This window comes from Dermacentor andersoni, chromosome 4 (assembly GCF_023375885.2).
Source record: "Dermacentor andersoni chromosome 4, qqDerAnde1_hic_scaffold, whole genome shotgun sequence".
Lineage (NCBI taxonomy): Eukaryota > Metazoa > Arthropoda > Arachnida > Ixodida > Ixodidae > Dermacentor > Dermacentor andersoni.
In genome coordinates this window covers 77,821,894-77,835,096 of record NC_092817.1, presented here as the reverse complement: position 1 = coordinate 77,835,096, position 13,203 = coordinate 77,821,894, and the positions used below count along the sequence as shown (strand labels likewise).

The window sequence follows — 13,203 nt, the reverse complement described above, 5'->3', positions numbered from 1 at the left end:
ACCAGTATTAGGCGCAAGAATTGCAAAAATTCTTTCAAATTGAAAGAAAGTACTTAAAAGAAAGGTGTGCAAGTCAGGTTGTCCTCACCTGCCAGCCAGGTGCTTATAGTAAGCAAATATCTGGTCACTCAGTTTGTATGCAAACTGGTCGAAGCACAGGTTGACTTCAGCCTCCACTTCATCATAGAGAAACTGTTTTTTGAACTTAGTGAGGGCATAGAATGCACTGTCGTTGTACAAGTCCAAAGGGTACAATACACATCTGAAGAAAAAAAGAAACGGAAAGAAAATGTGAAAATAATACAAAGTCAATCAAAACAGAAAAAGCTCAGAGCAACGTATTGCTTAGATTAGTTTAGCAAAAAGTCAAACCCTCTGGTTCGGCTTTGACTTCCATATGGCTAAAAAAAGAAGGCAGAATGAAGCAACAAAGGTTTTCTTTCAATACAATGAAGTATTACATCCAGAAAAATAATCTGGGGTGCTTTTACCCAAAATCTGCTCATGCTGGAACTGCTGTATCTGTAAATAACAAAACTCCACTGCAAACACTCCAAAACTACAACACCAACATGTTGCTACCAAAATTCACTGCATCCAAGACTGTTGTATTAGGTATAATGACAACTAAGCCCATGCACACGTTTCTTGCTACAGATATGCCTAACTCTTTTATAGTGAAATCACCTATAGCATACAAAAGTGCTTAGGTGAATCACTTCCTTGCAGGCATATAAGACATTTCTACAGCACTGATGACTGTGCAGGATTTACAGAATTTTTACAAGTATCTTCACAAGAAACATAACCAAACCACCAATCTAATAAACCGAATACTGTGCATCCCAGCAGTTGAAAGCCTGCAGTAGTACTCATCCAAAAAGAAACAGGCTGTAACGTCCAAAGATTTGCATTTCACTTCAAATTCCAGAAATACTAAATCCTACACGTAAAGAGCATACATTTTTGAAAAAGGCAGCATGAAAAAATAGTGGACAAAGAAAAACAGTGATACGCAGCCAGTAATGACCCACATCTGCGTCTTACTTGCAAAAAGATGTGTAGGAAAGCCCATGACAAGATTAAAAACAAGACAATGAAACAAAGGACGAAATAAAAAATGAAATATAAATATCTGCAGCCAGGACATTTAAAAGATATGTGTGCCCTTTACACTCAGTTGCACATGTGCTTTAAAGTACATGAAGAAGGTTGTTTGGGAAAAGTAATAAGTGAGATGACAAAATTTAATGAGTAGAATTTAATTATCAAGCTTATTTGCAATTATGGAAGACTTCACGATGTGCACTGCCTAATAAAATCTTGTAAAAAAATACGAAGTGTTATATTTACTACAACGTTTTTAATTATTTTGAGCAGGACTGGTGGAAACACTATCTACTTCCTTTTCTTTTATTTTTTTCCAAGCGAGTACAGTCGAGTACTTCTACAATGTGTAGGGAGACCAAGCGCCCATTTCCTCCCGCGTACTCCCATCGTCCCGTTCGTACATCTTACACTGTGGACACGTTGAGAGCCGGCGTAGACACAGGAGAGAGGCGTTACACGCCCTCTCATTCTCCTTCACTCTCGATACACACGTACCCTTCTCTTCCCCTCCCGGCTCGCGGGAAAAGAAAAGGTATCCGACAGGTAAGGAGGACATTCCCCTCACAAAAGGTAAAAAGGTATAAAAGCGCGCCACCGCGGGAGACCCTTTCTCTCTAACGCCCAACCTCTAACATGCTGTATTGATTTACCTGCTGCAACCCGTGGGTGACCTTGTTTGCTCGACTATCCCAGGCAACGAGGCAAGCCTATACATTACTTATTACGGAGAGGACTTCCCTCTGCCAGTGTTTCTTATCGCTTGTAGCAATAAATGTTGTTAGAGTTGACACCAATGGTTGCCTTATTCGTTTCAACCAGACGTAGCTGTGATTACTCACGCTATGGGTTGGGAAGTATCACAGAATGACTGTGTGTGGCTAGGTCCAGAGTTCGCGCCTTCAGCCCTTGCCATATGCAGGGCATAACCCCACAAATGAATGCCTCTAAAATAAATGGCCTGTATAACGAAGGAATAATTCTGGCCCTGTTCTATTGTGTGCTGTGAGGTGCACGACTTTTATAACGGAGTGACCTATATAACAAATGATTTCGGAACCCTAATGCCCTAAGCACTTCATTATAAAGACTGTATTTACAAAACTGCCCAACTTTCCACATTGCTGTTCATGCAGCTTTCTCAGCCAGCAAATCAACAATGTAATGCTGCCTTCATCAAGCACGACATGAGCCAGGGTTTCGTCAAAAGCAATAAATGAAGACACTCACTCCATCATGGAAGGGTTCTTTGTGGTTAGGATGTGATCGGTCAGGATCCACGGAAGGGACATTTCAATCGGGAACTGAAACCAGCCAACAAATGCCAGCGCTGAAGTCTGCTTTTCGCGATAATCCTCCATTCTCTTTTAATTATCAGGGCGCATTCACATTTGCGAGTCGCAGAGATCGTGCGACCGTCAGTCGCCTGTGACCAGGCAGTGGCTCGACAACACCGACGTTCACACTTGTAAGGGCTACCTCAGGGACCTGCGGGTCGCCTTCGAAAGAAGCTCTCTCGTGAAGGACGCCGTCCGCATGCTCGACAACACCGACGTTCACACTTGTAAGGGCTACCTCAGGAACCTGCGGGTCGCCTTCGAAAGAAGCTCTCTCGTGAAGGACGCCGTCCGCATGCTTGCGGGCATTTCGTCTACTGTGACCCTGTCTCCCACATTTGAGCTCAGTGGGCTCTAGTCTCTCGCTGTTTGTGATGTACCACGACAAGCTGAGTGAAGACGAGAATGTCGTGGCGGATATGATGTGCTTCGCGGCCGTACAGGCACTTCAAGCACGCAGGCAATGACAACTGGATGCACAAAGTCTCACGTGCTACTTCCGGGGCACTGCTGATTGGTTTAGCAGTTTGCGACTCGCAGTCGCAAGGCTGGAAAATCTAGCAGAGTGCGACTGGCCTGCGACCGTCACTTTTCTACCAATGCAACAAGTTGCGACTGTCGCTTTGCAACCAGAACGGTCGCACGACTTCTGTGACTCGCAAGTGTGGACTCGCAAGTGTGAATGAGCCCTCAGGCACAGTGAAAGAGCGTGTGATATCATACATTGCAGGAGAAAGGCAAAAAATATCTAAACTAGCAGCACTAACAACCATAACCATCAAATAAATATTGAATGCCAAGCACCAAGGAATCCATCATCCCTCAAGTGGCCATCCAGATGGCCACTACACATAAAGTGCTGTTTGACTAAACATCTTCGGCTGCTCATCAAGATTTATGTAGTCAGCTAGCTACACAGTGTACACTAAATCAAAGTGGTATTGTGGGATTAAACTTTGCTAGATTTTGTCCTGCTTCAACAATTTTTGAGTGTACAAAATTATTTGAACCCCGAATTTCTCAAATGTAGCATTGCATTACAAATGCATACAGAAACAAGAAAAGCTAAACAACTGCTTAGCAACAAGCAGCAAGTTTCCACTGACAATGCCTTCCAAAGGAGGTTATTGTCAACTAGTAACAATAAGATACTGACAAGCTAAATTAATGTAACTGTTATCCAAGGCTTAAAGTCTCCCTTCAGTTAAGAGGAGGCCCTAATAGGGTGGCGACCAGTATAGTGCGCGCACACGCGCACGCATGCACATGCACAAACACACACACTGTCAGCCCATTATTCACAATTAAATCATTATTTGAGAAATTGGAGAATGTAAATTGCCCCGCAAAAGGCACTACTGGTAATGAAATAACTTCCAGCGTTTTGTTGAATGCGCTACAGTTGACCTGCCAAGAGGGGCTGAGCCCCTCCTTAAAAAAATGGAAGGAGGGCCAGGCCCCTCCGGGTTCCCCCTAACATTAAGCACTGCTGTTATCACTTATAAGAATGCAGATAATAACTAAGCGATATACAGTTGTTAGTGCTATCCCTACATAAGTAGCTACTACGTTGTGAAATTACCTGGATTCTTTTTCCCATTGTCATTTCCAAGTAGAATTCTCGGTACCACAACTGGGACAGGTCACAACACTCTTGCAATGTTTCTACGATCAGGGTGGAAAGAGAAAGGGTAGATTCGTGAAGAGACATGAATCTTTGCACAGTACAACAGATATTGTGCAGCCTGTGTAAAGGTGACAAGTACAATCAGTGCAAAAAGAAAGATACAATAAGTTGCTTGTCAAGCTGAACTAGAGCATCTAGACACCAACATTGCCAGTGGTTTATTTTTTCAGTAGTGTTTGTTATCATGTGCACGTGGAAATGCACATGTGTGTGCATTTCCAAGCACTTAAAGGCCCCAGTGTGCCACAGTGTGAAAAACAACATTTAAACAAAGCTGTCTTTGTTTGTTTGAGGGGCAGGGAGGAGGAAGGCAATGCCCTCATGCTTATGTGACTTGACAACTATGACATTAACAGCAAGCACTGTAGTAAGTTCACAGCTTAGTAAAATTCACAGATCAAACCGTCAGTGACACTAAAAGAAACTACAACAAGGGCTATAAGAAATAAATTGCAGTGTTTCCCATGGTGATGTAACATCGCCTGTTGTATATTCTTTCACTGCCCCTGCAGAAGGCGCCGTTCAGTCTCTTCTTTGAAGATAGGCCAATTTGCCCACTTAGCAATTTACTAAGGCATGTCGAGACCTGGCCACTACATTAGGCCATCAAAAATTCATTGATCAGCTGTATTTTACTGTTAATGGAGTCAGTGTTCTGATTACTGACGGTCTTCTATCTAGCTATATCATTTATCAACTGGTTACACAATTTAATAGCCCTGAAATTGCACTAAATGGCGCCTGACACTTTTCCTTTAGCCAGCCCCATTTCCCATTGCTTCGAACTTCAATCCTTATTGCATTCATACCAAGCAGCTTTTATCTCTCCTGACTGAACAGACAAATCATCTCACTCTTTCATCTGACTATCCATTCCACAAAGCTGAACTTAATTTCAATGGAGCCGACTTCTGTTAATTTGACCCTGAGGGTACCAACAAAACTGAATGAATTATCCCGCAGGTTGATTTAATCAAGATGCAGAAAAAACACCAAAACACACCACTCAATTTGTCAGTAGCTTTTGCTTGATTCTAACATGTCCCTGAAACAAATGCGCGCCCACTTTATACCTGTCCAAAGTAGAAAAATAATGTAGAAATGGCATTAAAACTTTAAACAAAGTAAAAATATAACACTGCCCAATTTTTCAGAAAGAAAAATGGACAAGGGCCTAATATGTGTTGCACAATGTCAGATCTCGTGAGCCAACAAAACAATACAGAGGGAGCATGGGCAGCAGCCTTTGCCAATGGAGTACCGAACTAGGGGTTCTGACCAAGTCAACTCTCTTTAAAGATTTTCATCAATAATGGCGACCGGTTTTCTAAAGTTAGCTTCGTGCTATACACTCATGTTATGCGGTCAAACATACAAACGCCACAAACACAGTTGGTTTCGTATCCGATTGCACCACACAGCCAATTTTCGACCAAAATTTCCTGAGAAAAAAAAAGGTGCACATTGGAATCAGGTAAAGACCATAATTAGAAATTGTGAGCTACTATTATAGCTTGAAAATCTTCCTAGGGCAGGTTGAAAATGGGAGTTTTCAACAGGTGACCCCGTGTTCTGCACATTTGCTGTCCTCTAAGCTCCACCGAGATGTCCTGCCACTGAAAGAGTCACTGCTGGAGTCACCATAGAGGTCAGGCACGTGCATGCTCACTGGTTAAGTTCGAATTATTTGGCAAAGGGCAATTTTAGGATCAAAATAACAAAAGTTCGGGCCCAAAAATATGCATAGGCACCAAGCCAGGACTTTCATTCAGAATTGAACTAGTTAAAAAATCTAGTCAACAGGAGTTGAATTAACAGAAGTTTACTATATAGCTCATGAGCTTAATGAAACTGCAATACTTATATTCATGCATTTCAAAACGTACGGTCCAATATACGACATCTTGTAAAAGTTTCAATGTCACATGGCATCGCCTCCTGTCTCGAGCTATTGGTTGACTTACGGCTAAAGTTGAGTAGGTAGTTCCAGTAGAAAGATCCCTTGTGGAACCTGTCAATCTCCATGAGGGAGGGACCATCGATGTCCTTGCGCAGAGTTCGCTTGCCACCACTCTTGTCAGCAATCAGTGACTCCAGCATAGTGCGCACCATGTACAACTGCAAAAGATAGACAATGTTTTGCATACAGCAGAAGGCACAGGCATGTGCGACAGTGCTGCCAAGTGGCCCGTAACATATGCTTGCTACCCTAACCGCAGTTTTATGCAGTAATAAGCTACACTCAGTGGCCAATTATTCACGGTTTCCTGCTCTCAGGCAAAACAGTTTATTACTTTATAGCAGCTTAGCCCTGGCATGAATGCATGCAGGATAATTTATCATTAATATGTAACTGCATTAGGCATTGCAATTGCCACTTTTTCTTATTTTCCACTAAGTAAAAGATATGCTGAAGTGTTATCAGTTTGAAGAGTGAAGACTATTCGAAGCTCTACAGGGAATTGGAACCCCAGAAATATCACAGGGGCTGAACTGCATGTCCTAGCAACAGCTCTTGTTCTGTGCAGAAAAATTAAAATTAAATTATGGGGTTTTATGTGCCAAACCACTTTCTAATTATGACAAACGCCATAAAGGAGGACTCCAGATAGTTGGACTACCTGGGGTTCTTTAACGAGCACCTAAATCTAAGTACAGGGGTGTTTTCGCATTTTGCCTCCATCGAAACGTGGCCACCATGGCCGGGATTTGATCCTGCGACTTCGTGCTCAGCAGCCCAACATCATAGCCACTGAACTACCACGGCGGGTGGGTTCTGTGCAGAAAAGGCTAAACACTGCCTTTTATGAGCCTTTGGTCTCTATGCCCTTGAATAAGGACGTAGAGGTTTCAGCAAACTTATAAGAACATATCTCCAACATGAACAGCAAGGTGCTACTTTTCCTCTCAGATACACACATCTAAACATTTGCCGATGAAAATTTTTCTATTAATAATTGTGCTCCTGTAACGATATTTAATAATAATAAAAAAAGGTGATAATCAGTACAGCAGCAGGCCAGGAGCAGCGAACAGCACAAGCTCTCTCACAATCACCGCATGGGTCATTGTCGTTGCCTTTGAGCTGTCCCTGAGACCACGAGGTGCATATCCTTTATTACATTCCTCTGTTTTTATGTTATGTTACAATCAAGCTGCATGCTAGAAAGTATGGAAATGAGCAAACCTGCGTGCTGGAAGGGCCAACATTTCTCCGCGGTGCAGAAATATCAAATCCATTGTCAGGGTCTTTCTTCCCCCTGAGAGCTGGGTCCTCGTTGGGTTCTGTCCCACGTTTCCAGTCAGCGCATGTCTCTCGAACAGACATGATGATGCTGCACAATAGGACAGCGATTGTGTAATCTTCGAGCAAACTCATAGCAATACATGTATAGCAATACATGTATGTAGCAGACCTAAATCTGGCCCAAGATAAATAAAACTTCTGTGTTAATTCTTGCTGTGTGTTGTTTATGACTTACAATGGCTCTGTGTCCTTGGCTTCTTGAAATATATAGCTTTGCCCTCCATGACATGGCAAAAAACATAACCCACTTGCAAATCTGAATTTCTGCAGCTGATTCACAAGATGGTTTCGCTGTGCTCCTTTAATGTCACCCTGACACACAGTAACAACACTTGCATTTATGAGTGGGTTAGATTTGTCATGCCCACTATGTCAAATTTAACTTCATGCCAGAAACAACATAAGAAAATACTGAATGTCTTCAAACCTGCGGACAAGGTCACGCTTGTTCTTCACGGCCTTACGTAGTGGCTCACGCAAAGTGCACTGCACAAATCCCTGTAGTTCGTAGTACACATGTCGCCTGACAGCATCCGTGAAGACCGTCTCCATTCGGCTCATGAGAACCTAATTACCAAAAGAAATGTTCGTTAAATGAAATGCATGAATCTCCGCTGACATTTGACAAATTTAATGTCAAATGTCAGAGAAGAACACTTCATTGATTGCTACAAGCGAAAGAAAGAATGAATGCACTAGGCAGGAACTTTGACATAGGTACAAGAGAATTTCAAATGCTAATGCATTTATAAAGTTAGAGCTATTAATAGCACGGTACAATGCAGTCAACGATACTGTTATACAACTTGATGGAGAAACTGCTCTATTAAATGTTGAAGACCTGATTGACGTCCTGTAAAAATCAAGCCTTTTAATCTATCTTTGAAACATAGCTTCCAGTTTCACCAACATAAAACAAGATTATGGCACAACTTGCCTCACGATGACTGTTGACAACGATATGATTAGCATTCGAGCAATGTAGTGACACACCATACGTATTCCAGAGGTCATGTTTATTTAACCTCTGTAGTGATCATTCCAAGAGTGCCGTTGCTTCAGCTATATGCGACATACCATATTTACTAAAATGTAACACAACCACAAATGTAACGTGACGATAGACTTTCCAGTCTGTGGGAGATACGGGGTTTCTCCTCCGTACTCTTGGGACAAAGGAACGACAACACAGTAGTGCAAACAGTCACAAAGGCATTTATTGCACCTTTCATAGATCAATGCCAGCTAGCCGAGTTGCTATCCACAAAACATGCCGATGGGCGCACGACAAATCTAGAAGTCCGACTTACCGCGACCGCATTGCAAGCGAATATGTTCGCCCCATGCTGGATCCCAACGCCTGGTCGTTCGCGTGTACAGTCACGCCAACGGTGGCGCGTTCCAAGGCGGCCACGCGAGGCGGTCTCGCAGAAGCATGGGTCGCCGCGCGCGCGCGGAATGTCCACGCCGTGCGCCGACCCGCCGGCAAAGAGCCAAGCGCCTTTCTTTCCCGCGCCTAAGTAACCCCGCCGCAGCGCAATACTAGCGCCATCTCTCGCACTGCGCTTCAACCACTCCGACCGCCGCGGGCGCTAGGCCACGCGGCGGGCGAAGCCGCCCTGCAGGAGACGAGCTATGCGGGAAAACTAGATCTCAGGGGAGGCGTGAAAGTCACGCATCCCCACAAGTCATGTGGAGTAAAAAAGAAATACAACTGTGAATGTAACCCAAGCCGGACGGAAAAAGAAATGGTACCTTTATTCAAGGAATCTATTCGAAAATTAGTTTCTTTCCCTTATTATTGTTGTCCCAGGAGGAGACAGAGTGTGCCTTGGGCAGTACTCTCAGGCAATCACTTTCGAATATTGTTTTATTTTCATGAAATTTTGCGTGACTCGCCACCAAAAGCATCTCCAACAAGTATTCCTGGTGCTATGCCAAGCTCGCTATCAGTGCCAAGAGCACTGCCAGCCTTATACTTTGAGGGGATCTCCGAAAGTGTTTCCTCAAAAATCAAGACATACGTGCAGTCGCACTCGTTTAGGATTAAGGACTTCCTAAAAAATCACACAGCCATTTCATTATGGGACACCACTATAAGGTTCACAGAGCCCTTCTGCCCAGCCTTGCAATTTAAGAGGGCCTCCTGCTGGTCCCACCATCCGCAAATCATCGACTCATTGGCTCTACTCGTTCCGAGCGCTTCACCCATCAAAATTGCTTTTCTCTCGAAGCAGGCATCATACCGAACATGCTGCGCCGCTGTAACGTCACAAATGAATGGAGTCAAAGCATGAAATGCCGCAGGGTACTGTAACAGCACCATAACAGTAACACCAGTCACAAGCACAGCAAAAATGGCGTAAATTCCAACAAAAGAACAAGCCGCAAGGAGAGAGTGGTGGCGTAAGCGGACCGATAGCTCCAAATGAGGCGAGGCAAAGCGCGGTTCTCGAAGGCTGTGCATGCGGTTGACTGTAGTTGCTGGAGAGAGGAACAGGTAACGTGAATGCAGAGGCGAGAGGGGAAGACATGGGTGGCAAGAGGTGTTGTGGTGTGGCGAGTGTGGATGGACAGCATGTGGACAGCGTGGGGTAAGAGTTGTGAAGTGTAGTAATGAAGTGAATGTCTGCGACGAACGTGTCGACCTGCTGTCGCTCGTAACAAAGTTTTGACTTTGGTCGACTTGTCTAAAGATTGAATTGAGACATGAAGGTACAGTTGTGCCCGAAAGGTCAGTCCTGCCTGAAAGGCGAAGCACCGATTGCGATAGCAAATTAGTAGATAGCTGTACGAAGTAAGGATAGCAGCTTTATCGACTGTATAAACTTGTAAACATTCACTTGCTAACTAAATTAACAATGATAGAATAGGTAAGCAACTCAATGAGGACGTAGAAAGAAACAGACACACAAAGACAGCGCTGTCTTTGTGTGTCTTCTTTCTGCTTCTTTCTACGTCCTTGTTCAGTGGCGCTTACCCGTTCTATCATGGATTCCAACCAACTAGCCCGTCAACGTATTTTAATTAAATTAACTAGCATGGTGTCACGCACACACAGGCAAACATGAACACATCTCGCTTGATGGCAGTGGAAATTTCTGTGAAAATGCTGGAGTTAGAAATCTGACAGCAGGCGCAAGCCAATTGACCTCCGTGCATCTGTCGCTTTAACGCTCATGAAATGTCGAAAGACGAAGCTACCGGCACTACGTGCATTCTGCAAGCATCGCAGATCGCTTTGAAAATGAGGTCAGTGCGGGAGCGTGTTTTGGACACGTCGCAGATTGCTTTCAAGACACACGACCGCTGGCAATGTGTCCCTACAGCGTCCGCTAAAGGCGCCCATTACGGCGCCCGCAATTCACAAGGCCACTGCCGTAGAAGGCACCGCGGTTGTCTCCACTCCGTAAGGAGCGGCGGGCAAGGAGGACATTGAGGCACCATAACAGCCGCTGGGAAAGAACGCCCCTCCTCCGTCGTCTGACACCCCTGCCTCAGGCGCCACAGGAGAGAGGGCACGCATCTGGGCGGCGTTCCTCGCTTGCGCACACGAGATTGAACCGTGTCCGCTGGCTCACCTTCACACTCTTTCTCTCATATGGAACCTGACGGCGACAGCAGAAATGCGCCTGGAGTGTCCATATAATTGCTATCGCAATAAAAAGTATAATGCAACTTTCAAGATATTCAAAGACAGCTTGACGTTTGTGTATCTGAATCTTCTTTTTGTTAGACTGTGAGATGCAACTGCTCACCGTTTTATTCCATAGTGTAATTTAATGGCATGTATGTGCATGCTCCCCAAAATTCTACACAGCCTAGCTCACACGCATTCCGACTCAGCCAAAATTCTACTCGGCTGAGCTTGCGCCAACTCATATTCACTAAACTTTTACTCCGCCAAGCTTGCTCGGACTCGTATTCACCAAAATTCTACTCAGCCGAGCTTGCTTAGACTCATATTCATCAAAATTCTACTCAGTTGCACTTGCTCCGACTCATACTCACCAAAATTCTACTCAGCTAAGCTTGCTTCTACTCATATACACCAAAATTCTACTCAGCCGAGCTTGCTTCCACTCATATTCACCAAAATTCTACTCAGGCGAGCTTGCTCCGACTTGCATTCGCCAAAATTCTACTCGATAAGAGAATTATTAAAGACAAGCCAATAATATCGCAACACACGATTATTTTTCATTACATTTGAAAAATTATGCGGCGTAATACCGTAAAGGTTTGTTAATTCGAACCGCAAGGGGAAGCCGCTTTAGTTCGAATTAACGAAAGTTCAAACTAACGAAAGTGAAGGAGAACAACAGTACACTGCGATTTGGAAGCAGTAGGGCATGTCAGAAATTTGGCGTGTCAGAAAGTGATGGCGTGTGCTGCGGGCACACGCCATCTTCAAGTCGCAGCTCTGAGTCCGACTGTGCCACACCACCGACGTCCACCGAACGAACGTTAGTCAAGGCTTAACACCATGATAAAGAATCGCGACGGCCGGTACATCCTAAGCTGAAAATAGACGTGCACAACCGACGAAGACTGCCGAGACAAAGACGCTGAACATGTGAAGGTGGCGAAGGCCCCGATTCGTCGGTTCTTGATTGCAAGCGCAGCTGCGACGCACTTGATTCGCTGTGTTTTGGTGCTTGCCGCACCATCTGCCGCGCAACATTAGCAGCTACATTGCAAAGCCTCCGAGATTCGCGACGGGCAAGAAGTTTTGGAGGTGACGTAGAATGGAGAGGAGGCAGCCACCGCTGCCTTCTGGCCAATCCCGCGCCAGTTAGATTTTTCCCAATTTTGCCTTCTCTCTCCGTTCTCTCCATTCCGGAGGCGATGCAGCCTTGTGTGTAGGCAGTAGGCGTGTTTCTCTGGCCGTGTGCCAGGCGCCAAGCTGCCGGCACGGTGGCGCGTAGTTCGAATTATCCGTGGCGGAACCTTCTCGCATTCGAATTAACGGGCTTTTTTATACATAGACTTCTGTGGAGCTTGGCCGGACCAAATTGTACAGTTCGGATTATCCATAAATTTGAATTATTGAAGTTCGAATTAACAAGCTTTCTGTCAGCAAAAGCATGTACTTAACATCGACAAGTCTTGAAGCATTTTTTGAAACGTGACCATACAGCATGATTGGACCACTCTGGCATGCGATATGAGTAAGTACAGCATACATTGTTCATAACCTAAGTCACCGGAGTCGCGAATTTCCGCACTTAAGTGGTACCACACTATAAACAAAACAAAATTTTTCCAAGGCATGTATATGCAATACACGTAGACCAAGCAGCTGTGTGTGTCCGAGAATCAAAGCATACAACCGGAATGTAGCCTCACTTTCATAAACAAGGTGGTTCCTCCATTTTTTTTTTTCCAAGTGCCATACAGCCATTGCATAGCATTTCATTGACTCTGCACCGTAACTTAGGCTGCTGACTCCCGACGAGATGGTGCTAGCCGGCGGGGGTGTTGGGCAGCATGCATTACGGGAAGCTTGCCCTTGACATGTGTTCGTAGTCGTAGACGAATACACATTAATCTGGCGCGAGATCATGCACACAGGCTGTGCTAATGGCAGTGCACGTGAACTGGGGTTTGCAGGCGATCAGCCAGCAAATACCGCAAACACATATAGCAAAGTTGGTACGTGTGCGCACTGGTAGGAACGGCGAAAGTTTGCATCTGGACAATGTTCTGAAATGAGGAATTTGCACAACACAGCTTAAACTGACAGTGTTGCGGAGTCAAGGTCG

The 13,203-nt window shown here is 44.7% G+C and overlaps 1 protein-coding gene across 2 annotated transcripts in view; it reads right to left on the bottom strand.

The window, feature by feature from the left end:
* Cyfip (Cytoplasmic FMR1-interacting protein Sra-1) overlaps positions 1 to 13,203 on the bottom strand; it is a 61,613-nt gene that overhangs the window by 23,331 nt on the left and 25,079 nt on the right. For both annotated transcript variants that reach the window (XM_072287873.1, XM_072287872.1), the window contains 6 exons: positions 7,866 to 8,005; positions 7,319 to 7,466; positions 6,096 to 6,249; positions 4,027 to 4,109; positions 2,338 to 2,411; positions 89 to 262 (listed from right to left, as the gene is read on the bottom strand). In XM_072287873.1, coding sequence (XP_072143974.1) covers positions 89 to 262; positions 2,338 to 2,411; positions 4,027 to 4,109; positions 6,096 to 6,249; positions 7,319 to 7,466; positions 7,866 to 8,005 — 773 coding nt within the window. The remainder of the gene's footprint in view (positions 1 to 88; positions 263 to 2,337; positions 2,412 to 4,026; positions 4,110 to 6,095; positions 6,250 to 7,318; positions 7,467 to 7,865; positions 8,006 to 13,203) is intronic.